This window comes from Triticum urartu, chromosome 3 (assembly GCF_003073215.2).
Source record: "Triticum urartu cultivar G1812 chromosome 3, Tu2.1, whole genome shotgun sequence".
NCBI classification, from domain to species: Eukaryota; Viridiplantae; Streptophyta; class Magnoliopsida; order Poales; family Poaceae; genus Triticum; species Triticum urartu.
Window position 1 is genome coordinate 360377909 of NC_053024.1, and position 27852 is coordinate 360405760.

Consider the following 27852-nt stretch of genomic DNA (forward strand, 5'->3'; position numbering starts at 1 on the left):
CGTCAAGACACAAAAGAGGAGGCCACGAGGTAGGGGGCGCGCCTACCCCCCCCCCCCCAGGCGCGCCCTCCACCCTCGTGGGCCCCCTATTGCTCCACCAACGTACTCCTTCCTCCTATATATATATACCTACGTACCCCCAAACGATCAGATACGGAGCCAAAAACCTAATTCCACCACCGCAACTTTCTGTATCCACGAGATCCCATCTTGGGGCCTGTTTCGGAGCTCCGCCGGAGGGGGCATCGATCACGGAGGGCTTCTACATCAACACCATAGCCCCTCCGATGAAGTGTGAGTAGTTTACCTCAGACCTACGGGTCCATAGTTATTAGCTAGATGGCTTCTTCTCTCTTTTTGGATCTCAATACAATGTTCTCCCCCTCTCTTGTGGAGAACTATTCGATGTAATCTTCTTTTTGCGGTGTGTTTGTTGAGACCGATGAATTGTGGGTTTATGATCAAGTCTATCTATGAACAATATTTGAATCTTCTCTGAATTCTTTTATGTATGATTGGTTATCTTTGCAAGTCTCTTCGAATTATCAGTTTGGTTTTGCCTACTAGATTGATCTTTCTTGCAATGGGAGAAGTGCTTAGCTTTGGGTTCAATCTTGCGGTGTCCTTTCCTAGTGACAGTAGGGGCAGCAAGGCACGTATTGTATTGTTGCCATCGAGGATAACAAGATGGGGTTTTCATCATATTGCATGAGTTTATCCCTCTACATCATGTCATCTTGCTTAAGGCGTTACTCTGTTTTTAACTTAATACTCTAGATGCATGCTGGATAGCGGTCGATGAGTGGAGTAATAGTAGTAGATGCAGGCAGGAGTCAGTCTACTTGTCTCAGACGTGATGCCTATATACATGATCATACCTAGATATTCTCATAACTATGCTCAATTATGTCAATTTCTCAACAGTAATTTGTTCACCCACCGTAGAATACTTATGCTCTCGAGAGAAGCCACTAGTGAAACCTATGGCCCCCGGGTCTATCTTTATCATATTAATCTCCTACTACTTAGTTATTTCCTTTGCTTTTTTACTTTTGCCTTTATTTTACTTTGCATCTTTATTACAAAAATACAAAAAATATTATCTTATCATATCTATCAGATCTCACTCTCGTAAGCGGCCGTGTAGGGATTGACAACCCCTATTCGCGTTGGTTGCGAGGATTTATTTGTTTTGTGCAGGTACGAGGGACTCGCGCATAGCCTCCTACTGGATTGATACCTTGGTTCTCAAAAACTGAGGGAAATACTTATGCTACTTTGCTGCATCATCCCTTCCTCTTCGGGGAAAACCAACGCAGTGCTCAAGAGGTAGCAAGAAGGATTTCTGGCGCCGTTGTCGGGGAGGTCTACACAAAAGTCAACATACCAAGTACCCATCACATACTCTTATCTCCCGCATTACATTATTTGCCATTTGCCTCTCGTTTTCCTCTCCCCACTTCACCCTTGCCGTTTTATTCGCCCTCTCTCTCTTTATCCTCCATCTCTTTCTCTATTTGCCTCTTTTTGCCCGCTTATTTTTTGTTTGCTTGTGTGTTAGTTTACTTGCTTGTCACGATGGCTCAAGATAATACTAAATTATGTGACTTCACCAATAGCAACAACAATGATTTTATTAGCACTCCGATTGCTCCTCTTACCGATGCTGAATCTTGTGAAATTAATACTGCTTTGCTGAATCTTGTCATGAAAAATCCGGTTTCCGGCCTTCCTAGTGAAGATGTCGCTGCCCATCTAAATAGCTTCGTTGATTTGTGTGATATGCAAAAGAAGAAAGATGTGGATAATGATATTGTTAAATTGAAGGTATTTCCTTTTTCACTTAGAGATCGTGCTAAAGCTTGGTTTTTGTCTTTGCCTAAAAATAGTATTGATTCATGGAATAAGTGCAAAGATGCTTTTATCTCTAAGTATTTTCCTCCCGCTAAGATCATCTCTCTTAGAAATGATATTATGAATTTTAAGCAACTTGATCATGAACATGTTGCACAAACTTGGGAGAGGATGAAATTAATGATACGTAATTGCCCTACTCATGGTATGAATTTGTGGATGATTATACAAAAAAAAATTATGCCGGATTGAATTTTGCTTCTAGAAATCTTTTAGATTCGGCCACGGGAGGCACTTTTATGGAAATCACTTTAGGAGAAGCTACTAAACTCCTAGATAATATTATGGTTAATTATTCTCAATGGCATACTGAAAGATCTACTAATAAAAAGGTGCATGCGATAGAAGAAATTAATGTTTTGAGTGGAAAGATGGATGAACTTACGAAATTATTTGCTAATAAGAGTGTTCCTTCTAATCCTAATGATATTCCCTTGTCTACTTTGATTGAGAATAATAATGAATCTATGGATGTGAATTTTGTTGGTAGAAACAATTTTGGTAAAAACGCGTATAGAGGAAATTTTAATCCTAGGCCTTATCCTAGTAATCTCTCTAATAATTATGGTAATTCCTACAACGATTCCTATGGAAATTATAATAAGATGCCCTCTAATTTTGAATCTAATATTAAAGAATTGATTACTTCACAAAAGAATTTTAATGCTTTGATTGAAGAAAAATTGCTTAAGATTGATGAGTTGGCTAGGAACGTTGATAGAATTTCTCTTGATGTTGATTCTTTGAAACTTAGATCTATTCCACCTAAGCATGATATCAATGAGTCTCTCAAAGCCATGAGAATTTCCATTGATGAGTGCAAAGAAAGAACTGCTAGGATGCGTGCTAAGAAAGATGCCTTTATAAGAGCGTGTTCTCCTAGTTCCTATGAAAATAATGATGAAGATCTAAAAGTTATTGATGTGTCCCCTATTAAATCTTTGTTTTGCAATATGAATCTTGATAATGATGGGACTGAATATGATCCACCTTTACCTAGAAGGCGTTCCAAGAATTCGGAATTTTTTGATCTTGATGCTAAAATTGATAAAAGTGGGATTGAAGAAATTAAAACCCTAGATGTTGCTAAACCCACTATTATGGATTTCAAGGAATTTAACTATGAAAATTGCTCTTTGATTGATTGTATTTACTTGTTGCAATCCGTGCTAAATTATCCTCATGCTTATAGTCAAAATAAAGCGTTTACTAAACATATCGTTGATGCCTTGATGCAATCTTATGAAGAAAAACTTGAATTGGAAGTTTCTATCCCTAGAAAGTTTTATGATGAGTGGGAACCAACTATTAAAATTAAAATTAAAGATCATGAATGCTATGCTTTATGTGATTTGGGTGCTAGTGTTTCCACGATTCCAAAGACTTTGTGGGATTTGTTAGGTTTCTGTGATTTTGATGATTGCTCTTTAAACTTGCACCTTGCGGATTCCACTATTAAGAAACCTATGGGAAGAATTAATTATGTTCTTATTGTTGAAAATAGGAATTATGTGCCCGTAGATTTTATTGTTCTTGACATAGATTTCAATCCTTCATGTCCTATTATTCTTGGTAGACCTTTCCTTAGAACGATTGGTGCAATTATTGATATGAAGGAAGGAAATATCAGATTTCAATTTCCATTAAGGAAAGGCATGGAACAATTTCCTAGAAAGAAAATTAAATTACCTTATGAATCTATTATGAGAGCCACTTATGGATTGCCTACCAAAGATGGCAATACCTAGATCTATCCTTGCTTGTTATGCCTAGCTATGGGCGTTAAACGATAGCGCTTGTTGGGAGGAAACCCAATTTTATTTTTATTCCTTGCTTTTTGCTCCTGTTTAGTAATAAATAATTTATCTAACCTCTGTTTTGGTTGTGTTTGTTGTGTTTAATTAGTGTTTGTGCCAAGTAGAACCGTTGGGAAGACTTGGGGAAAGTCTTGTTACACTTGCTGTAAAAAACAGAAACTTTAGCACTCACGAGAACTACTGCCATTTTTATTTGGAAAGTGCTATTTAGTTAATTATTTTTTCAGATGATTAATAGATAAATTACTCACGTCCAAAAATTTATTTTAGAATTTTTGGGGTTCCAGTTCTTGCGCTAGCTACAGATTACTACAGACTGTTCTGTTTTTGACAGATTCTGTTTTTCGTGTGTTGTTTGCTTATTTTGATGAATCTATGGCTAGTAAAATAGTTTATAAACCATAGAGAAGTTGGAATACAGTAGGTATAACACTAATATAAATAAATAATGAATTCATTACAGTACCTTGAAGTGGTCTTTTGTTTTCTTTCGCTGACGGAGCTCACGAGATTTTCTACTTTAAGTTTTGTGTTGTGAAGTTTTCAAGTTTTGGGTAAAGATTTGATGGATTATGGAACAAGGAGCAGCAAGAGCCTAAGCTTGGGGATGCCCATGGCACCCCCAAGATAATCTAAGGACACCTAAAAGCCAAAGCTTGGGGATGCCCCGGAAGGCATCCCCTCTTTCGTCTACTTCTATCGGTAACTTTACTTGGAGCTATATTTTTATTCGCCACATGATATGTGTTTTGCTTGGAGCATCTTGTATGATTTGAGTATTTACTTTTTAGTTTACCATAATCATCCTTGCTGTACAAACCTTTTGAGAGAGCCATACATGATTTGGAATTTGTTAGAATACTCTATATGCTTAGCTTATATCTTTTGAGTTATGTAGTTTTGCTCTAGTACTTCACTTATATCTTTTAGAGCACGGTGGTGGATTTGTTTTATAGAAACTATTGATCTCTCATGCTTCACTTAGATTATTTTAAGAGTCTTAAATAGCATGGTAATTTGCTTAAAATCCTAATATGCTTGGTATACAAGATTAATAATAAAACTTTCGTATGAGTGTGTTGAATACTATGAGAAGTTTGATGCTTGATAATTGTTTTGAGATATGAAGATGGTGGTATTAAAGTTGTGCTAGTTGAGTAGTTGTGAATTTGAAGAATACTTGAGTTAAAGTTTGTGATTCCCGTAGCATGCACGTATGGTGAACCGTTATCTGATGAAGTCAGAGCATGATTTATTTTTTGATTGTCTTCCTTATGAGTGGCGGTCGAGGATGAGCGATGGTATTTTCCTACCAATCTATCCCCCTAGGAGCATGCGCGTAATACTTTGCTTTGATAACTTGTAGATTTTTGCAATAAGTATATGAGTTCTTTATGACTAATGTTGAGTCCATGGATTATACGCACTTTTCTCACCCTTCCATCTTTGCTAGCCTCTCTAATACCGCGCACCTTTCGCCGATATCATACACCCACCATACACCTTCCTCAAAACAGCCACCATACCTACCTATTATGGCATTTTCATAGCCATTCCGAGATATATTGCCATGCGACTTTCCACCGTTCCGTTTATTATGACACACTCCATCATTGTCATATTGCTTAGCATGATCATGTAGTCGACATCATATTTGTGGAAAAACCACCGTTCATAATTCTTTCATACAGGTCACTCATGAGTCATTGCATATCCCGGTACACCGCGGGAGGCATTCATATAGAGTCATATTTTGCTCTAAGTATCGAGTTGTAATTGTTGAGTTGTAAGAAAAATAAAAGTGTGATGATCATCATTATTAGAGCATTGTCCCAGTGAGGAAAGGATGATGGAGACTATGATTCCCCCACAAGTTGGGATGAGACTCCGGACGAAAATAAATAATTAGAAGAGGCCAAAGAAGCCCAAATAAAAAAAGGAGAGAAAAGAGGCCATAAAAAAGAGAAGGCCCAAATAAAAAAATGAGAGAAAAAGAGAGAAGGGGCAATGCTACTATCCTTTTACCACACTTGTGCTTCAAAGTAGCACCATGATCTTCATGATAGAGAGTCTCATATGTTGTCACTTTCATATACTAGTGGGAATTTTTCATTATAGAACTTGTCTTGTATATTTCAATGATGGGCTTCCTCAAAATGCCCTAGGTATTCATGATCAAGCAAGTTGGATGCACACCCACTTAGTTTCTTTTGTTGAGTTTTCATATACTTATAGCTCTAGTGCATCCGTTGCATGGCAATCCCTACTCACTCACATTGATATCTATTGATGGGCATCTCCATATCCCGTTGATACGCCTAGTTGATGTGAGACTATCTTCTCCCTTTTTGTCTTCTCCACAACCACCATTCTATTCCACCTATAAGTGCTATGTCCATGGCTCACGCTCATGTATTGCGTGAAGATTAAAAAAGTTAGAGAACACCAAAAGTATGAAACAATTGCTTGGCTTGTCATCGGGGTTGTGCATGATTTAAATATTTTTGTGGTGAAGATGGAGCATAGACAGACTATATGATTTTGTAGGGATAACTTTCTTTGGCCATGCTATTTTGAGAAGACATAATTGCTTTGTTTGTATGCTTGAAGTATTATTATTTTTATGTCAATATTAAAATTTTGTATTGAATCTTTCGGATCTGAATATTCATACCACAATTAATAAGAATTACATTAAAATTATGACAAGTAGCACTCCGCATCAAAAATTCTGTTTTTATCATTTACCTACTCGAGGACGAGCAGGAATTAAGCTTGGGGATGCTTGATACGTCTCCAACGTATCTATAATTTTTGATTGCTCCATGCTATATTATCAATGTTTTGGACATTATTGGGCTTTATTTTCCACATTTATATTATTTTTGGGACTAACCTATTAACCGGAGACCTAGCCCAGAATTGATGTTTTTGCCTGTTTTAAGGTTTCGAAGATAAAAGGAATATCAAACGGAGTCCAAATGAATGAAACCTTCGGGAACGTGATTTTCTCAATGAACAAGATCTAGGAGACTTGGAACCTAAGTCAAGACACAAAATAGGAGGCCACGAGGTAGGGGGCGTGCCTACCCCCCCCCCCCAGGCACGCCCTCCACCCTCGTGGGCCCCCTATTGCTCCACCAACGTACTCCTTCCTCCTATATATACCTATGTACCCCCCAAACGATTAGATATGGAGCCAAAAACCTAATTCCACCGCCGCAACTTTCTGTATCCACGAGATCCCATCTTGGGGCCTGTTCCGGAGCTCCGCCGGAGGGGGCATCGATCACGGAGGGCTTCTACATCAACACCATAGCCCCTCCGATGAAGTGTGAGTAGTTTACCTCAGACCTACGGGTCCATAGTTATTAGCTAGATGGCTTCTTCTCTCTTTTTGGATCTCAATACAATGTTCTCCCCCTCTCTTGTGGAGAACTATTCGATGTAATATTCTTTTTGTGGTGTGTTTGTTGAGACCGATGAATTGTGGGTTTATGATCAAGTCTATCTATGAACGATATTTGAATCTTCTCTGAATTCTTTTATGTATGATTGGTTATCTTTGCAAGTCTCTTCGAATTATCAGTTTGGTTTGGCCTACTAGATTGATCTTTCTTGCAATGGGAGAAGTGCTTAGCTTTGGGTTCAATCTTGCGGTGTCCTTTCCTAGTGACAGTAGGGGCAGCAAGGCACGCATTGTATTGTTGCCATCGAGGATAAAAAGATGGGGTTTTTATCATATTGCATGAGTTTATCACTCTACATCATGTCATCTTGCTTAAGGCGTTACTCTGTTTTTAACTTAATACTCTAGATGCATGCTGGATAGCGGTCGATGAGTGGAGTAATAGTAGTAGATGCAGGCAGGAGTCGGTCTACTTGTCTCGGACGTGATGCCTATATACATGATCATACCTAGATATTCTCATAACTATGCTCAATTCTATCAATTGCTCAACAGTAATTTGTTCACCCACCGTAGAATACTTATGCTCTCGAGAGAAGCCACTAGTGAAACCTATGGCCACCGGGTCTATCTTTATCATATTAATCTCCTACTACTTAGTTATTTCCTTTGCTTTTTTACTTTGCATTTATTTTACTTTGCATGTTTATCACAAAAATACCAAAAATATTATCTTATCATATCTATCAGATCTCACTCTCGTAAGTGACCGTGTAGGGATTGACAACCCCTATTCGCGTTGGTTGCGAGGATTTATTTGTTTTGTGCAGGTACGAGGGACTCGCGCGTAGCCTCCTACTAGATTGATGCCTTGGTTCTCAAAAACTGAGGGAAATACTTACGCTACTTTGCTGCATCATCCCTTCCTCTTTGGGGAAAACCAACGCAGTGCTCAAGAGGTAGCACGGTGCACGTCGCCCCTCTTTTGCCTTGCCACCGACATGTGGGAACCCGGTAACCGGGAGCATCCCACTGTTCATCGCATGACACACTATCGTCACACTTTCTTTTGCACCGGTATCTCAGTTGAGCTACCGGAACCGATATGTTGTCATGGCATCATTTTCGTTATGGCCGCCATGGCACCCCTTTCTTTCCGTCATGGCGACCAAATGCTTCATATCATGGTCATGTCAAATTTTAACAAAATTGCATAAAACTTGCACATGTCACCCACATCATGATAATAACATTTAAAATGTTTAAAATTGTTGTTTGCATCAATTGCTAAATGCACATGGGGTTTTTCCGGAATTATTGTTGTTGTTTCCAGCCTCATTTAAACTTGCCTAAATAGTTAGTTTATTTATGCTTCACCTCTTGCCACGTTTAACAACATTTAATATTGTTGAGTACATAACCGAGAGAGAACTAAATAAGTCATGTGGTGTTTCGTCAATATGCAATTCGTTGCATATTGAGCTCCACTTAATTTGTAGTATTGTTTGTTGCACTTTTCCATGGCTCTTTAAACCGGACATGCATCATACTTGATTGTGCATCATGCCATGTTTATGCTTGGTTGTTTACTATGTTGTTTGCTCCTTTCTGGTGTTGCTTCTTCTTGTGAGTTCTGGTAACGTCGCGTGTGTGAGGATTCATTCGACTACGTCCGTTTGTATTTTTCATGGACTCGTTCTTCTTCCTTGCGGGATCTCAGGCAAGATGACCATACCCTCGAAATCACTTTTACCTTTGCTTGCTAGTTGTTCGTTCTATCGCTATGTCGCGCTACCTACCACTTGTTATATCATGCCTCCCATATTGCCATGTCAAGCCTCTAACCCACCTTTCTAGCAAACCATTGTTTGGCTATGTTACCGCTTTTGCTCAGCCCCTCTTATAGCGTTGCTAGTTGCAGGTGAAGTTGAAGTTTGTTCCATGTTGGAACATGGATATGTTGGGATATCACAATATATCTTATTTAATTAATGCATCTATATACTTGATAAAGGGTTGAAGGCTCGTCCTTATGCCTGGTGTTTTGTTCCACTCTTCTCGCCTTAGTTTCCGTCATAGCGGTGTTATGTTCCTTGATTTTGCGTTTCTTACGCGGTTGGGTGTTATGGGAACCCCTTGACAGTTTGCTTTGAATAAAACTCCTCCAGCAAGGCCCAACCTTGGTTTTAACATTTGCCACCTAAGCCTTTTCCCTTGGGTTCCGCGGACTCAAGGGTCATCTTTATTTTAAACCCTCGGGCCAGTGCTTCTCTGAGTGTTGGTCCAAACTAGAGCATCGTGCGGGACCATCCCTTGGCAACTTGGGTTATGTTGGTACTTGTACGCTTAGCTTATCCGGTGTGCCATGAGAACAAGATATGTGCAGCTCCTATCGGGATTTGTCGGCGCAGTCGGGTGGTCTTGCTGGTCTTGTTTTACCATTGTCGAAGTGTCTTGTAATCGGGATTCCGAGACTGATCGGGTCTTTCCGGGAGAAGGAATATCCTTCGTTGACCGTGAGAGCTTGTGATGGGCTAAGTTGGGACATCCCTGCAGGGTATAAACTTTCGAGAGTCGTGCCCGCGATTATGTGGCAGATGGGAATTTGTTAATATCCGGTTGTAGAGAACTTGACATTTGACTTAATTAAAATGCATCAACCGCGTGTGTAACTGTGATGGTTTCTTCTCGGCGGAGTCCGAGAAGTGGACACGGTCTTGTGTTATGCTTGAACGTAAGTAGTTTCAGGATCACTTCTTGATCACTTCTAGCTTCTCGACCGTTGCGTTGCTTCTCTTCTCGCTCTTATTTGCGTATGTTAGCCACCATATATGCTTAGTGCTTACTGCAGCTCCACCTCATCACCTTCTCCTACCCATAAGGTTAAATAGTCTTGATCTCGCGGGTGTGAGATTGCTGAGTCCTCGTGACTCACGGATACTTCCAAACAGTTGCAGGTGCCGAGGATACCAGTGCAGGGGGTGCTTCCGAGCTCAAGTGGGAGCTCGATAAAGATCTTGATCGTTGTGTTGTGCCTTTTCCGGTTGATCAGTAGTGGAGCCCAGTTGGGACGATCGGGGATCTAGCATTTGGGGTTGTCTTCATTTATTTTGGTTCCGTAGTCGGACCTTGATTGTACTCTGGATGATGTATGTTTACTTGTTAATTGTGTGAAGTGGCGATTGTAAGGCAACTTTTTATCTCTTTCTTATTCAGTACATGAGATTGTGTGAAGATTACCTCTCTTGCGACTAAACCATCATGCGGTTATGCCGCTAAGTCATGCTTCGACACGTGGGAGATATAGCCGCATCATGTGTGTTACAATAACACCGGTAGGAATGTCCTTATCAGGAGTACAGGGGCTATAAGGATAATAGTGGTAGGAATGTCCTCATCATAAGTACATGGGCTATGAGGATAATAGTGATAGGAATGTCCTTATCAGGAGTACAACGCGATTTTAACTGACTTTTCATTTTATTTTATTTTTATTTTTGTTTGTCTTAGTTTCTCCTATCGCATGAGAAACAACAATTTAAGACGACCCCCCCCCCTCCCCATCGAGGGAATGTTGTTCCCTCTAGGTTTTTTTTATTTTGACAAGCAAGGCACATGCTTGTGTGTGCACTGCGAAAACATGCTAGATCGACTGAAGTTTGACTGGTGTAATATTTTGTGCATATGAAGAAAAAGGAAAAGCCCAGGCAGTGATACTTTGTAGATAATGGACATGCCTAAAACAACGCCCGGCCCATTTATGTGACAAATCGTCAAGCCGACAACAACTATCACGACGGTGATAAAAAAGGCTGGGAAGACAGGGAACAGGCCGCAAACGATGGATGAGGCTGGTTGTAATGGGGGGTATCATATACTAGTATCATATGATACTAGTATATGATACTACCTCTCTAATGCATAGTATCATATATTAGTATCATGTAGTACTTTATTTATTGTCATGCATGATACAAAGTAGCATAGCATTTATTATGATACGGTATCATGATATGATACTCCATCCTCTTTTTCTTTATTTAATGCTATGACATCTTATCAAAATTGCCTAGTTGGTATGCATGATACTAGCTATGATACTACCATTACGACCAGCCTAACATCATCTTCAATTGCAATAATTACTTCTCATCTAGATACGCGGTAGAAAAGAATAGCAGTTTTCGAAGAACGTAATGAAGTACACCCAACTACAAGTTCATAAATAAAAAGCAGCAAGTTCAGAAGAAGAAAAAACTGCAAGTGTATAAATTTGATACCCATAAAGATGAAAGTGCATCAAGATCTTTTCAGAAGGAAAAGCAAAGAACAGGAAAATTCAATGTCCTCAATGAAAAGAGGCACGTCAATTCAAGCGCACAAGTTGGAAACGTCGCGGGAGGAGAAAAGAAGCGCCCTGCGAGTTTCTTTGGCATTCCTCGTTTGGCTTGGCGCTTTGCGTACGTTGAACGGAACAGCACAGTGGCAAGAGGACGAGCTGGCTTGACTGCTATTTTGAACTTTTGACTGGAGCATGACATGACATGTGTGAAAGTCAAATTCCAGCTGCGCAGTGCCCTCATTCCAAGTCTATTCGTGTAGATTGGGATGGCGGAATTGCTCCCAGACCTTATCCATCCTTTGAAGTACTTTCTCCGTTTCAAAATATTTGACTTTCATTTATTTAAAAAATGGATGATCTATATACTAAAACATATCTAAATACATTTATATTTTGATAAATGAAAGGCATATATTGTGAAACGGATGGGGTAAGAAACACGAGCTTGGCTACTTCCAGTACCAGCATGTCTTACCGAGGCGAAAATGTCTAGCAGTAGTCGACATGCCAGTCGATAGCGAGACATCCATAAACATGTTTCTTCTAATTTTCGAAGGCAAATATGTATCTCCGATTGTGTGTGTGTTTGACCATTGAATCGTTTTACAACGCGCATGTGAATCCGCAGCTACTAGCTCACACGAGCCGCTCCCGTCGGCAAAGACTTCTGCTCACTCCACCTACACCCTTTGGTTAGCTCGCTTGTTTGACAACTATCCTGGAATTATCTGTCCCCCGTCCTCACATCACATCAACCATCTCAACGTGTCTACGAAAGAGAGATTGCCTAGCTTCAAAAAAAAACCCAAACAGAACGATCATTTGCCGACACAAAACATAACTAACAAACATTGAGACGATTAAATTCTCCTCCAAAATTCAAGCGCAGCAGGATTTTTATGTGGAGATGCAAACAAACTGCAAGAGAACCTGATAAAAACCATGGGTAACCAGGAGCATGGGAGATAAAAATTATCATCACAATGTTTGGGGACAAATACAGTACAATATAGATAGGTTGCACAAATTTGCGCCACGGGGATACAAGTACATGCTCCAGTATGGAGATGATACCACCATCAGATTGCAACTGGGGGCCTTATTCTATAGATAGATAGATGCCGACCCTACTCTTACACGGTAAAAATACAAATCCCCAATATCAATTTTTGACTCCCAACACTCAGCAACCAAATGTGATCTCGACACTTGCCTTTGCGCATGCAGTAGGTGTGACTATCGTAGCAGCAGGTAAACAAAATCCTTCATGGCGCAGGATTCTAGTTCATATTAGAATAAAGACATTAGATGGGAAAAGGGCGAGCATGATGAGGGTATATGACCCTAAGGGGCAACTTGTGCGGCGGGCAGCTTCTGTGGTGCATCAGCAGGCTGGAAATAGTCTTGCAATGCAAGAATCTCAATTGACTTGTTCTTCATACTCTTGATGGCGTCCATGGTGGCCCGTGCACCATCCACAGTTGTGATTATGGGCACCTTGTAGGCCAGAGCTAGCCTACGCAGCTGGAGGCCATCTCTCGAGTCAAGGTCATCGCCAGAGCTTGTTATCACCATCACCTGTATCTGACCATTCTTGAGCATATCTCTGGCATTTGGTCGCCCCTCGTGTATCTTCAGAACTGGCTCCACTGTAATGCCCTCAAGCTGAAGTACTTTGGCTGTTCCAGATGTTGCAATGATGTTGAACCCAAGTTCACGGAACCCACGCCCAATTTCAGCAAGGTGGCGTTTCGTCAAGTCGTTTAGGCTAACAAACACAGTGCCACTTACAGGGAGTATCTGTCCAGCGGCAATCTGGGCCTTTGCAAACGCGCCAGAAAACTCATAGTCAATGCCCATAACCTCTCCAGTGCTGCGCATCTCTGGTCCAAGAAGAATGTCACAGCCTTGGAATTTCTCAAATGGAAGAACAGCCTCCTTGACAGAAACATGCTTAGGAATCACTTCTTTCGTAAACCCAAGCTCTGGCAAGGTCACTCCAGACATGATCAGAGATGCATATTTAGCCAACGGGTGGCCAATTGCTTTTGAGACAAAAGGGACTGTGCGTGAAGCTCGCGGATTTGCCTCAAGAAGGTACACCTCACCAGTAGGAGTGATAGCGTACTGGCAGTTCATGAGCCCACAGACATTGAGACGCTTCGCAAGCTTTGTGGTCCATGATCGAATAATATCTAAGCACTTGGTTGAGACCGTTCTAGTGGGAAGGGAACATGCAGAATCACCAGAATGTATACCAGCCTGCTCAATATGCTCCATAATTCCACCGATCACAACATTCCCAACTGAGTCTGCCAATGCATCAATATCAATTTCAATTGCATCATTCAGATATTTATCCACCAGGACAGGTCGTTCTGGATCTACTTGCACTGCAGTCGCAAGGTACTTTATCAATTTTTCATCATTGTACACAATCTCCATTGCTCGTCCACCAAGAACATATGAGGGCCGGACAACAACAGGGTAGCCTACTTCTGAAGCAATTGACAACGCATCAGACTCACTTCTTGCTATCCCTCCTTTAGGTTGCTCAATCCCAAGCTCTTCAAGAATTGCGTTAAATCTTTTTCTGTCCTCTGCGGCATCAATAGAATCGGGTGACGTTCCCCATATCTTCACAAATCCTGTGCCTGAAGCAGACCGCAGCTTCTTCTCCTCTAGATGGCGTTGTATCGGAAGGGCGAGCTTTAGAGGAGTTTGCCCTCCGTACTGCACAATTATACCATCTGGGCGCTCCAAATCAATGACATTTGTTACATCCTCAACTGTCAATGGTTCAAAGTACAGCCGGTCGCTGGTATCATAGTCAGTTGAGACAGTCTCCGGATTGGAGTTCATCATTATAGTCTCATATCCGGCCTGACAAAGAAATTTATTACGTCAGCGCTACAATTTTATATTTAAAAAAGGAGGCCTATACCAGAATGTAATTGCCTATTCAACTCGTGATGAAACACTGGCCATAAAAAGTAAGGTGGAATCAAATGAAGTAAAAACAAACCTCTCGGAGCGCAAATGAGGCATGGCAACAGCAGTAATCAAACTCAATACCCTGCCCTATCCTATTGGGTCCACCACCCAATATTAAGACTTTCTTCCGATTAGTTGGAGCTGACTCGCATTCATACTCATATGAAGAGTACATATACGGGGTGTTGGCTTCAAACTCAGCGGCACAGGTATCAACACGCTTGTATGTTGGAGTGACTCCTAATGCAGAACGCCTCGCTCTCACATCACTTTCTGACGAAGATGTCGCAAATGCAATCTGCTTGTCACTAAAACCCCTCCTCTTCACTTGATAGAAGTCATCTTTTGAGAGCTGGTCTAAGTTGTTTGAAATAAGGAACTGCTCAACATCAACTAGCTCCTTGAGCTCTGTAAGGAACCATTTATCAATAAAACTAATTTCATGAATGTCTTCAACCCTCATGCCTTTCTTGAAAGCAGCATAAACAGCATGGATACGATCTGGATTAGGTACACGTAAGCTATATTTTATCTTTTCCCAGTCCCAGTCAAGTTCCTTGATGGGCGCACAACCCCACCCTGCAAAGCCAGTCTCCAATGAACGAACAGCTTTCTGGAAAGATTCCTGGAAGGTCCGCCCTAATGCCATTGACTCACCAACAGACTTCATCTGTGTGGTTAATATTGGTTCAGAACCAGGGAATTTCTCAAACGCAAATCGCGGTATCTGCAAAGCAAATACAATACATTAGCTGAGCTGAACTAACAGTACAAGTACAACCTCCGAATGATGAAAAACATAAAGAGCATGCAAATGAGCAAATCAATATAAGTAGCAAGATCATTGTTTGCTGCTTCTCGAGTATATTCCAACATGCGGATGTTAAATTATTTGCAGTAAGAACAACATGAGATAATATCTAAGAAAAGCTATGAGATAGAAAGAAATTTACAAACATGACAGTCTCCTTGATATCAGGTTATGCTTTACAGATTAATATTTGGTGGGCTAGCAATTAGAAGTAGGAACACAGCAATTAGATTAGTCAAAGATGCAGAGCTCCAATATAAAGAACAAAATAGGAACTCATCTGATTGTGATGTTTGGATTCTGAATTGACTAATGTAGCCAAGAAGATAAGAATGATTAGTGAAGCAACATGAAGTAAACCGTGCAAGAGATAAAGGATAACTAAACAGTACTACTTTATCTTTAGTCGAATAAAGAAGCACCATTGAACTTCTGACAGGGAGATGCCGATGCACATATGACAATTCCCTTAAGCAAGGAATAAGAAATTTTACTCATCCTGTTAAAATATCTTGAGTATACTGGCCAAACCAATCATTAGCAGTTGAAAAGTTCTATGGCATGCAGAGCACATAAAGAGTAAGCTATCGGTACTACAGTTGGAAGTTGCAGCAAACACCATCTACACAACACAAAGTTAATGTTGGATGGATGCAAAATTTCTACAATGAACCAAATACTATTTGCCCCAAGGAGGTTGCAAAGAGATTCAAAATGGCTACCTTTGTGACAACATAGTCAATGGAGGGCTCAAAGCTAGCAGGCGTCTTCTTTGTGATATCATTTGGAATCTGGTCCAACGTATAACCTACTGAGAGTTTTGCTGCCATCTTGGCTATCGGGAAACCAGTCGCCTTTGATGCAAGAGCTGATGACCTTGACACCCTGGGGTTCATCTCAATCACCATGACCTCCCCATCCGCAGGGTTAACCGCGAACTGCACATTGGAGCCACCGCATTCCACACCAATCTCCCGGATGATGGCCACCGAATGGTCCCTGAGTCTCTGGTACTCCTTGTCAGTGAGCGTCTGAGCAGGCGCTACCGTGATCGAATCACCTGTATGCACGCCCATGGGGTCGATGTTCTCAATGGAGCAGATGATGACCACATTGTCGGCCATGTCACGCATCACCTCCAGCTCATACTCCTTCCACCCGAGCAGGGATTTCTCCACAAGCACCTGCTGCGTGTGTGAAGCCGCCAGACCAGACCGGCAAATGTCCTCAAACTCGGCCCTGTTATACGCGATGCCTCCCCCAGTGCCACCAAGTGTGAAAGCAGGCCGGACAATCAGGGGGAACTCGCCAATGTCCTTGGCGATTGCGAGGCACTCCTCAAGCGTGGTGCCGATGCCAGAGGGGGGCGTCTTGAGTCCGATGCGGTCCATGGCCTGCTTGAAGAGCTGGCGGTCCTCCGCAGCGCGGATAGCAGGGAGGGAAGCGCCGATGAGGCGCACACCGAGGCGATCGAGCGCGCCGGATTCAGCGAGAGAAACGGCGAGGTTGAGCGCCGTCTGTCCGCCCATGGTGGGGAGGAGCGCATCGGGGCGCTCATTGGCGATGATGCCCTCGACGAGCGGCGGGGTCATGGGCCCGATGTAAGTGCGGTGGGCGAGGTCGGGGTCGGTCATGATGGTGGCCGGGTTGGAGTTGACGAGCACCACCTCGTATCCCTCCTCGACGAGCGCCTTGCAAGCCTGTGTGCCGGAGTAGTCGAACTCGCACGCCTGGCCGATGACGATAGGCCCCGCGCCGAGAATCATGATCTTCTTGACGCCGGCGAGCTTGCCGCCCTTGGTAGGCTCCGCGGCGAAGTGGCGTACGGTGACGGCGGTGTCCTGCGCGGCGCCGTTGGAGGAGGCGGAGCGGGCGGAGAGGCCGCGGCGGGAGGAGCCGTGGTGACGGCGCGGGAAGGGGAGGAGGGAGCGGGAGAGCACGGTGGCGCGGTGGGCGTGGGAGGGGCATGCGCGCAGCTGGGAGTGGGATGAGAGTGAGGTCGCCATGGCGGCGGCGGCGCGGAGGCGCGCGACAAGCAAGGTTGGTGGTGAAGAGGAGGCGGCGGCGAAGTGGAGGGTGGAAGGGGAGCGATAGGGATGTAGGGTTTTTTTGTAGAGGGAATGGATTAAGGGGCGGGGGCGTGTTACTGTGAGGGTTTAACCCTCTCAATTTTCTATTCGCTGTCGCGGGTGGTTTGGTTCTAGGCTACAAATCGTCGGCATGTTTTACTCTCCCTTCCTCCTAATTCCTATCGGACACGAATTTGGTGCCCAGGCCCATCTCATTCGTGTACCATAAATCTAATTTTCAATAAATTTTTGCATATTTTGTTGGGGTCCAAAATACTTGTAACCCTGAAATTCCGAACCCAATTCAAGCTAAAATTTAAATTTGGTTAAAAGCATTAAAATTTATTGAATATTGGAAACTCAAAATATGAAATGATTTTCAAATTTTCGCATATTTTGGTGATGTCCGAAATTTAAAACCTTGTCTTGTACAACCAGATCTTGGCATAGTCTCTATCCGTATGAACTCGAGCTATAGCCAACCGATACATTGTTCAGCCTTCTACTTTGCCTCCTTAAAATTACGAGTCGTCTCGATCATCCTCAGTGTGGCCTAACTCCTTCGTCATTGCTTCCAGATAGTGCTGCTACGCTAACACGGAGCTTGAAGTTGCCGCCATGAAAACCTAGTCTGAAAAGAGACCTCCAGCCTTCAAAACCCTACCTTCCGTGCCACCCACAAAATCCTAGCCAAGGGCATCCGGCGATGAAGGATCACACGCTTTGGTCCGAGCATGTTTCAAGCTCGAAGGACGGTGAGGGGATGCAGACTCAACCACCAGTGCAGATTGCATGCACCCACAGAAATAAGGCCTTTACACATCCAAATAAAAATCCGTCACCTAAGGCCTTGTTTGGTATTGGTCTTTTTCACACATATGAGGTTTGAAGGGTTGGAGGGTTTGGTGATCCCCTTCCCTCCATCCAATCCCATCAAACCCCCCAAATTCCCAAATCCCAATCCCTGCATATTTGGACCTTAGGAATTCATGTCACGTGTAGTATACAAAATAAAAAAATTATGGTGACTGCCTAAGAGCTACCACAAGTCTACAACTAGCACATTATAGCACAAAAAATATATAACCTTTACAACGCATGGATAAATCTTCTAACGGAAATGCCCCAAGATAAAGTTGTAACTAGAGTCGCCAAATAGAACAAGATAAATATTGTCGAAGTAATAGTTATGAATTTACACAGTACAAGCAATTAGTCTGCGTGTCTCAAATGCGTATCAAGTTATATTTCTCAAGCATAAGAACAATCAAATGGCCCACAAAAATGGCACCTCGAGTTCATCGGTCAGTCAGCACTCAGCACCTTTCTATCTGAGGCACATTCAATTTCTGCAGCAAGACCATGGGGAACTCAGGGCTTCTAAGGAGGGAATGCCCACCTGGGAGGCCCACAACGACATAAGGACCAGCTAAAGGACCAACCCACGAAGGTTACAGTCCATGATGTGGCCTAGTGAGTGGGTCATCTTCCAGTCAGGCGTCTTTTCCTCTAACCGGGCAAGGATTTCCAGTCGTTTTACTAACAGGCCAACAGTCAGCCAAGTAATGGAGCCTTAGCCCACAATCTCGAGTAAGCATTAAGTGCAGTCGTTTCCCGGTGACATTATATCTAGTTAACTGCGGTCGTTATAACTAAGTTATAGCTAGGAAACAGTGGATCGTTCATGAACCTTAACTACATCATTAATACTGACACGTCATGATACCCCTCTTGCCGCACTCTATATAGACCGGCGAGGGACATTGGGCTGAGGGTTGAACATCCTTGTGTACTTTACATGCAAGAGCAAGAACACCACATACACATGAGTAGAGCATTACCTCCACCATCGAGGGTATGGACTTGTCTAATTCCTTGTGTGCACTCACATCTACATCTTTCGATAGATACAACGCTCCTCCATACACACCCTTATACATAACTAAGGCTGGGGCGCCACCTGGTGGCGCCTCCTGAGGTGTGCCTGTGCGCTCTTATCTTGTTTCCGCACATTCGGCTGTCCACCTAAGTTTTAGTTGGGGCGGTGTCAGGTTTCCACACATTCGGTTGTCCGCCTAAGTTTTAGTTGGGGCGGTGTCAGGTGAAAGGCGTCCCTTTCTATTTGTTGTTTGCAATTTATGCCCAACTGCATAAAAGCAATGCTAGCCTGCTCTCAACATATTATTATAACAAAGCTTAATCGCATCAGAGTCAAAGGAGTTAATTTGGTACAAGAAAAAGAGCGGACAAAAAAATCCTTGCCAAAGTCACAAAGATTAAAATACGGTGCTAGCTACTGGCAAAAAATTGAGGTAAACTATATAGCTACAACAAGCAAAGATCTTCTAGAATGGCCTTCCGTAAGACCACTTGACTACTTGCAGACTTTCAATCAAGAATAGTTGACTACTTGTTGACTGGTTTTTTACTGTCAAATATAGCAGGAGACAGTAACATTTGCACCCTTTTGTAAAGGGTTACCTCCTTCAGGAGTTTTATAATAGTTCCATCGACTGGATCATTTTTGCGTTTTTGTCAATCTTAGCAATCTTCATAGCTAGTCAACTGATTACTCCCATGTGACCATCCATCCATAAGAGACAGACCTGCAATTGAAAAACTTTCTATAAAAGGTCAAACTCACAAAATTGAAAACACATTGCATTATCAGGAGATATATCATCTAACCAAGCAGCATTGGTGAAATCACCACCCCAAATATCATTTTTCCAATGTCCTCATACCCACTGCCCATGATGCTTACTTGTTTAGAGAAGAAGTCTCAAGTGATGCTTATCTGTTGTGGTACTAAACAAGAAGATGATAAAAAATAGAAAGATATTGTAGGTTGTGGTTCTAAACAAGAAGATGATAAAAAAATAGGAAGAGATTGTGGTTGTGGTTCTAAACCCAGTGCATCATTATAAAGCTTTACTAAACAACAGGAACAACTCCTAGGAACAATGTACAGAGCTAGGGACAATGAGAAAACCTCACGCACAAGAGTAAATTAAACATAAGCACAACACGCTTGAAACAGACATATCCTAATTTGTCAAAGTTGAAATATCTATTGTTTTTGTCCAATACTACCGACAAGCTTAGCTAGACGGGGTTGTATTGGAACACCATGAAGCATCGAATGTACAGTGTCAAGTAATACACACACATTGCCAGGTTCAACAACTAACCAAAAACATAGTAGTAATTAACACATACATTTTCTCTTACAAAACATGGCAAAGCAATTGACGGGACTTGAGAATTCAATCATCTCTGTACACGGGTGGGAAGAGTCAACTTGTGCCCAAACATGAAGGGTTGTTTTAGAATATCATTTTCATCAGGACGTATCCTACACACACGCGCGCGCAATGAGTGACAAACATTACCTTCCAGGAGAGTGCAGCAAGGCAAGGGATGCTAAATCCGACGGACCTATTCGGAACAAGGATTGTGATGACCTCTGCAAGATCGCCGTTGTCCAGCAACTTCAGCTCCCTTATCACCTGCACAGTCAAACACATACTCGTTTGTGCAGATCCACTTGCCAGAACTGCAATATCTCATCCTTCTAACCTCCCCAGCCTTATCTTTCCTGCTACCATGTGTACACCCGGAGAAGGCAAGTATGTCCATCTCATAACGCAAGTGGAGAACCACAAAAGGGTCCATTCCGACGAAGAATTTGAACCACACACCTGCCCAACTCTTCTATTTCAGGGGGTAAATCCAAGTGCATGAAAATTGAAATGGCACCTCGGTTTCTGAATCTCCATGGGTAGCCCATTATTTTCAGGCCGTGCACGTGTTTTATTCATATGAAGGATCATGTACTTCTTTATCATTGGTAAAATATGTTTTCCCATAAATTACTACTTACAATATTTATTTGGGTACGCATATGATTTAGATACATCACGGGAAATGGAGAGATGCAAAGAAACATGATTATGGTAATAGGATGTATCAGACCAACTGAAGGGCGGCAAGGAGCAAAGATAGCCCTATTCAACTCTCCTTTTCAGCCTTGGAGGCAGCTCTTGCAGTATCCGGACCTCACCTTTCAATGATGCTATGAAGTAGTATACATCAAATATATCTCGGAACTCACTGTAGGGAAAGGAAGAGAAAAGGGTAAGACAAAGGCAGTCCTTAACTGAAATGTTAAGAATTGCATTGACTGCAGAAAGAAATGCTGAACTAGGCAACCCAAAATGAAGTTTTATCCATGTACGGCACGATGATTGTGACATTCCAGTATCTTGCAACCTTCACCATGTCGCATACTGATTTAACAGTGAACCTTTCATGGTTCAGTTTTTTAGATCAAATGGTAGCACCGACTGCAATAGGGTTAGAAACTTAGAATTAGTATTCAACCACACATGAGACACAGACAAGTTAATCGAGCTATTGATATGAAGTTATGAACTGTTCACATCAAATACAGCATGGTTGCCTAAGCTCTAAGGTAGCCCAGGTTGATGGCGCCCTTGCCGGCTACATCCATGGATCCGAAGGTCTGCTATGTATTTTGTGACTGAGAATCCACGTTTCCAACATTCAACAACCTGAGAAAACTATCATCCATGTAGAACAAAGCTATACAAGCAACAATTCCTTCTCGTGTTCATTGACATAACATATCTGTCTGCAAGAAGGAATGCACATACTTCCTAGAAGGTAAACATATAAAAGGATTGTCAATAGAAAAATCTTTCAAAAAACACACTCGATCCATGATAATTCAGGCCATGGCAGCTAATTTCCGATTTAAGAGTTAATTGTGAAAATTCTAAGTTTGAAGTGTCGAGGAACAATTTTTAAAATAAAAATATAAAAGAAATTAGCACTATATACATTGCAATTTCTTGGAATAAACGCTATTTCACACAACTCTTAAGAAAGTATTTAAAACTCAATGCCTCATAGCAAACCCCAAAAGTAATAGTTTAGATAATGTACTAAACCAAAATATATTCAGATTCAAGTCCATGAAAATGAAGATTAAATTATACTTGTCTGTTTATAGCTGGAAATTAGCTAACATTGGTCGAAATACATAACACTGCTGATTGGCCAGTAAATTATCTATTAGAAGAGTTAGATTAGCCAATTTGAAGCAAGCATCCAACACAATATTCTCTGGATAAACATGTCTTGCAGTACTTTCTATTGCAAGATAAGTAGGTTCTTGCACCTCCTTCACGCAAATGTATTATGTGATTCTTTGACATGTGAGTTAGATCACAGTGGAGTAGATAGAGATGCTGGGCACATAGCACATTCCACATATTCCAGTCTGAGAACTATGCAAGCCGTCTTGCATTCATCTGAGAAAAAAGGGCACATACTTATTATTAATTTTGCAACAAATTGTTTTTTATCAAAGGATAACTGGATACTGGGACCAGCACTATAATATTACGGCTATCATTCTACAAGTAATTTAATTCCACTTGGGGTAATTGCATAGCTGCATGTGTAACAATTAGTGAAGCACAAATCTATCCTGTATCTACAGGCGCTAGGCTATCCCATGCCCAACCACTCACAGTCATCCTCGCTCGAAGCACTGAATCGAACAACCCAAACAAATCAACACCTCTGGAGATCGACAAGGGGAGGAAGGGGGAGCAAGCGACTGTACATACCCTGCCTTTGGGTAGGATGAGCTGCAGGCCGGCGGGGGCGGTGATGACCTGGGCGACCTCGGCCAGCAGCAGCGACCTACCGTTTGGGCAAGGTCGACGACGAGGATGCGAGCGCCGGGAACGACCTCCTCTGGGCGTGGCTGCTCCCCCTCCTCGCCTCCAGACGTAACTTGACCGGTAGCCTGGGACGGGCTAACCCTCTTTTGCGGCGAGGCCGATGTTAGCGAGGGGACGTGGCTGCGCACGCTCGTGGACCATGGAGACACCTCCTCGTGCGTGGAGCTCGTTAGGCGACGCTGCTCAAAAGACCGCTGGCGCGACCATCTCCATCTCGAGCCTCCCGCGACTTCCTCGGGATGAGAGCTCACGGCGCCGCCCGCCTCGCGCTAGCACCACCATCGCCGGTTCTCAATTTGCCACCATCGAAGGACGAGACTAGAGGGGAGAAGGCGAGGGATGGTGGTGTAACACCCTGGATACAACTTTCCATATTTGTAATTCTGACTCTTGCCTTTTCCGGAGATGCGATATGAGATGTCCCTTCGTGGTTGGGTTTTGTCTTCGTTTTTGCATTTTGTTCATGTCATGCATTTCATATCATGTCATCATGTGCATCTCATTTGCATACGTGTTCGCTCATGCATCCGAGCATTTTCCCCGTTGTCCGTTTTGCAATCCAACACTCCCACATGCACTGGCGTACCCCTTTTGTCTCTTTTCGTGAGCGGGTGTTAAACGTTCTCGGAATGGACCAAGATTTGCCAAGTGGCCTTGGTACACCACCGGTAGACCGCCTGTCAAATTTCGTCCCATTTGAAGGCCGTTTTATGCTCCAACGGTTAACCGGGGAACCGCTAAAGCCTCTTTTGTGTTGCAGCCCAACACCCCTCCAAAATGGCCCAATAACCCATCTAAACCACTTCCATGTCCTCCGTCATCGGATCACGATTGTGTGGGCAAAAACTACACCTCATTTGGACACTCCTACCTCCTCCTACCTATAAAAAGGCCCCCCCTCCGAAATTTCGGGCGAAACCCTAGATCCGCCCTTTCCTTCCGCGCCGGACACGTCCGCCCACGCTGGACGCGTCCACCAGCCGCGTCACCCCGACGAATCAAGGAGCTCCACGTCCGCTCCACCGTTGCCCGAGCCAACCGCGGGGCGTCACATGTCGCCTCCACCGCGCCCCACTTCGTCGTCGGGCCCGCGAGCCCAGATCTGGCCCGTGGGGCCAATCTCTCCGCCACCGGGTCGCGCCTCGCGCCCGAGTGTGAAGGAAATATGCCCTAGAAGCAATAATAAAGTTATTATTTATTTCCTTATATCATGATAAATGTTTATTATTCATGCTAGAATTGTATTAACCGGAAACATAATACATATGTGAATACATAGACAAACAGAGTGTCACTAGTATGCCTCTACTTGACTAGCTCGTTGATCAAAGATGGTTATGTTTCCTAACCATAGACATGAGTTGTCATTTGATTAACGGGATCACATCATTAGGAGAATGATGTGATTGACTTGACCCATTCCGTTAGCTTAGCACTTGATCGTTTAGTTTGTTGCTGTTGCTTTCTTCATAACTTATACATGTTCCTATGACTATGAGATTATGCAACTCCCGTTTACCGGAGGAACACTTTGTGTGCTACCAAACGTCACAACGTAACTAGGTGATTATAAAGGTGCTCTATAGGTGTCTCCAAAGGTACTTGTTGGGTTGGCGTATTTCGAGATTAGGATTTGTCACTCCGATTATTGGAGAGGTATCTCTGGGCCCTCTCGGTAATGCACATCACTTAAGCCTTGCAAGCATTGCAACTAATAAGTTAGTTGCGGGATGATGTATTATGGAACGAGTAAAGAGACTTGCCGGTAACAAGATTGAACTAGGTATTGAGATACCGACGATCGAATCTTAGGAAAGTAACATACCGATGACAAAGGGAACAACATATGTTGTTATGCGGTCTGACCGATAAAGATCTTCATAGAATATGTAGGAGCCAATATGAGCATCCAGGTTCCGCTATTGGTTATTGACCGGAAACGTGTCTCGGTCATGTCTACATAGTTCTCGAACCCGTAGGGTCCGCACGCTTAAAGTTCGGTGACGATCGTAATTAGGGTTTTTGTGTTTTGATGTACCGAAGGTTGTTCGGAGTCCCGGATGTGATCACGGACATGACGAGGAGTCTCGAAATGGTCGAGACATAAAGATTGATATATTGGAAGCCTATATTTGGGTATCGGAAACGTTCCGGGTGAAATCGGGATTTTACCGGAGTACCGAGGGGTTACCGGAACCCCCCCGGGGGTTATTGGGCCTACATGGGCCATAAGGGAGAAGAGGAGGGCCGGCCAGGGCAGGCCGCGCGCCCCCTCCCCCCTTAGTCTGAATAATAGGACAAGGAAGGGGGGCGGCGCCCCCCTTTCCTCTTTATCCATTCCTCCTTCCTTTTCCAACAAGGCAAGAGAGGGGAGTCCTACTCCCGGTGGGAGTAGGACTCCTCCAGGCGCACCCCTAGGGCCGGCCGCACCTCCCCCTCTTGCTCCTTTATATACGGAGGCAAGGGGGCACCCCATGACACACAAGTTGATCTTCGTGATCGTTCCTCAGCCATGTGCGGTGCCCCCTTCCACCATATTCCACCTCGGTCATATCGTAGCGGTGCTTAGGCGAAGCCCTGCGTCGGTAGAACATCATCACCGTCATCACGCCATCATGCTGACGAAACTCTCCCTCAACGTTTTGCTGGATCGGAGCTCGAGGGACGTCACCGAGTTGAACGTGTGCTGAACTCGGAGGTGCCGTACGTTCGGTACTTGGATCGGTCGGATCGGGAAGACGTACGACTACTTCCTCTACGTTGTGTCAACGCTTCTGTTGCCGGTCTACGAGGGTACGTAGACAAAACTCTCCCCTCTCGTTGCTATGCATCACCATGATCTTGCGTGTGCGTAGGAATTTTTTTGAAATTACTACGTTCCGCAACAGTGGCATCCGAGCCTAGGTTTTATGCGTTGACGTTGTGCACGAGTAGAACACAAGTGAGTTGTGGGCGATATAAGTCATACTGCTTACCAGCATGTCATACTTTGGTTTGGCGGTATTGTTGTATGAAGCGGCCCGGACCGACATTACGCGTACGCTTACGCGAGACTGGTTCTACCGACGTGCTTTGCACACAGGTGGCTGGCGGGTGTCAGTTTCTCCAACTTTAGTTGAACCAAGTGTGGCTACGCCCGGTCCTTGCGAAGGTTAAAACAACACCAACTTGACAAACTATCGTTGTGGTTTTGATGCGTAGGTAAGAACGGTTCTTGCTAAAGCCCGTAGCAGCCACATAAAACTTGCAACAACAAAGTAGAGGACGTCTAACTTGTTTTTGCAGGGCATGTTATGATGTGATATGGTCAAGACATGATGCTATATTTTATTGTATGAGATGATCATGTTTTGTAACCGAGTTATCGGCAATTGGCAGGAGCCATATGGTTGTCGCTTTATTGTATGCAATGCAATTGCGCTGTAATGCTTTACTTTATCACTAAGCGATAGCGATAGTCGTGGAAGCATAAGGTTGGCGAGACAACAACGATGCTACGATGGTGAGCAAGGTGTCATGCCGGTGACGATGGTGATCATGACGGTGCTTCGAAGATGGAGATCACAAGCACAAGATGATGATGGCCATATCATATCACTTATATTGATTGCATGTGATGTTTATCTTTTATGCATCTTATCTTGCTTCGATTGACGGTAGCATTATAAGATGATCTCTCACTAAATTTCAAGATAAAAGTGTTCTCCCTGAGTATGCACCGTTGCCAAAGTTCGTCGTGCCCAGACACCACGTGATGATCAGGTGTGATAAGCTCTACGTCCATCTACAACGGGTGCAAGCCAGTTTTTGCACACGCAGAATACTCAGGTTAAACTTGACGAGCCTAGCATATACAGATATGGCCTCGGAACACTGAGACCGAAAGGTCGAGCGTGAATCATATAGTTGATATGATCAACTATTGATGTTCACATGAAAGCTACCCATTTCACGTGATGATCGGTTATGGTTTAGTTGATTTGGATCACGTGATCATTTAGAAGATTAGAGGGATGTCTTTCTAAGTGGGAGTTTTTAAGTAATATGATTAATTGAACTTAAATTTATCATGAACTTAGTACCTGATAGTATCTTGCTTGTCTATGTTTGATTGTAGATAGATGGCCCGTGCTGTTGTTTCGTTGAATTTTAATGCGTTCCTTGAGAAAGCAAAGTTGAAAGATGATGGTAGCAATTACACGGACTGGGTCCGTAACTTGAGGATTATCCTCATTGCTGCACAGAAGAATTACGTCCTGGAAGCACCGCTAGGTGCTAGGCCTGCTGCTGGAGCAACACCAGATGTTATGAACGTCTGGCAGAGCAAAGCTGATGACTACTCGATAGTTCAGTGTGCCATGCTTTACGGCTTAGAATCGGGACTTCAACAACGTTTTGAACGTCATGGAGCATATGAGATGTTCCAGGAGTTGAAGTTAATATTTCAAGCAAATGCCTGGATTGAGAGATATGAAGTCTCCAATAAATTCTACAGCTGCAAGATGGAGGAGAATAGTTCTGTTAGTGAACATATACTCAAAATGTCTGGGTATCATAATCACTTGACTCAACTGGGAGTTAATCTTCTTGTTGATAGTGTCATTGACAGAGTTCTTCAATCACTACCACCAAGCTATAAGAGCTTCGTGATGAACTATAACATGCAAGGGATGGATAAGACAATTCCCGAGCTCTTCGCAATGCTAAAGGCTGCGGAGGTAG

At 43.1% G+C, this 27852-nt stretch overlaps 1 protein-coding gene across 1 annotated transcript; it reads right to left on the bottom strand.

Moving 5' to 3' along the window:
- Positions 1–12443: 12443 nt before the first annotated feature.
- LOC125543984 (carbamoyl-phosphate synthase large chain, chloroplastic) lies at positions 12444–17418 on the bottom strand. Its single transcript, XM_048707498.1, has 3 exons — positions 16010–17418; positions 14508–15203; positions 12444–14365 (listed from the first exon to the last, which is right to left on the bottom strand). Exons 1-3 carry the CDS (start codon positions 17291–17293, stop codon positions 12827–12829), a joined length of 3519 nt encoding a protein of 1172 aa, XP_048563455.1. The 5' UTR covers positions 17294–17418; the 3' UTR covers positions 12444–12826.
- Positions 17419–27852: the final 10434 nt, after the last annotated feature.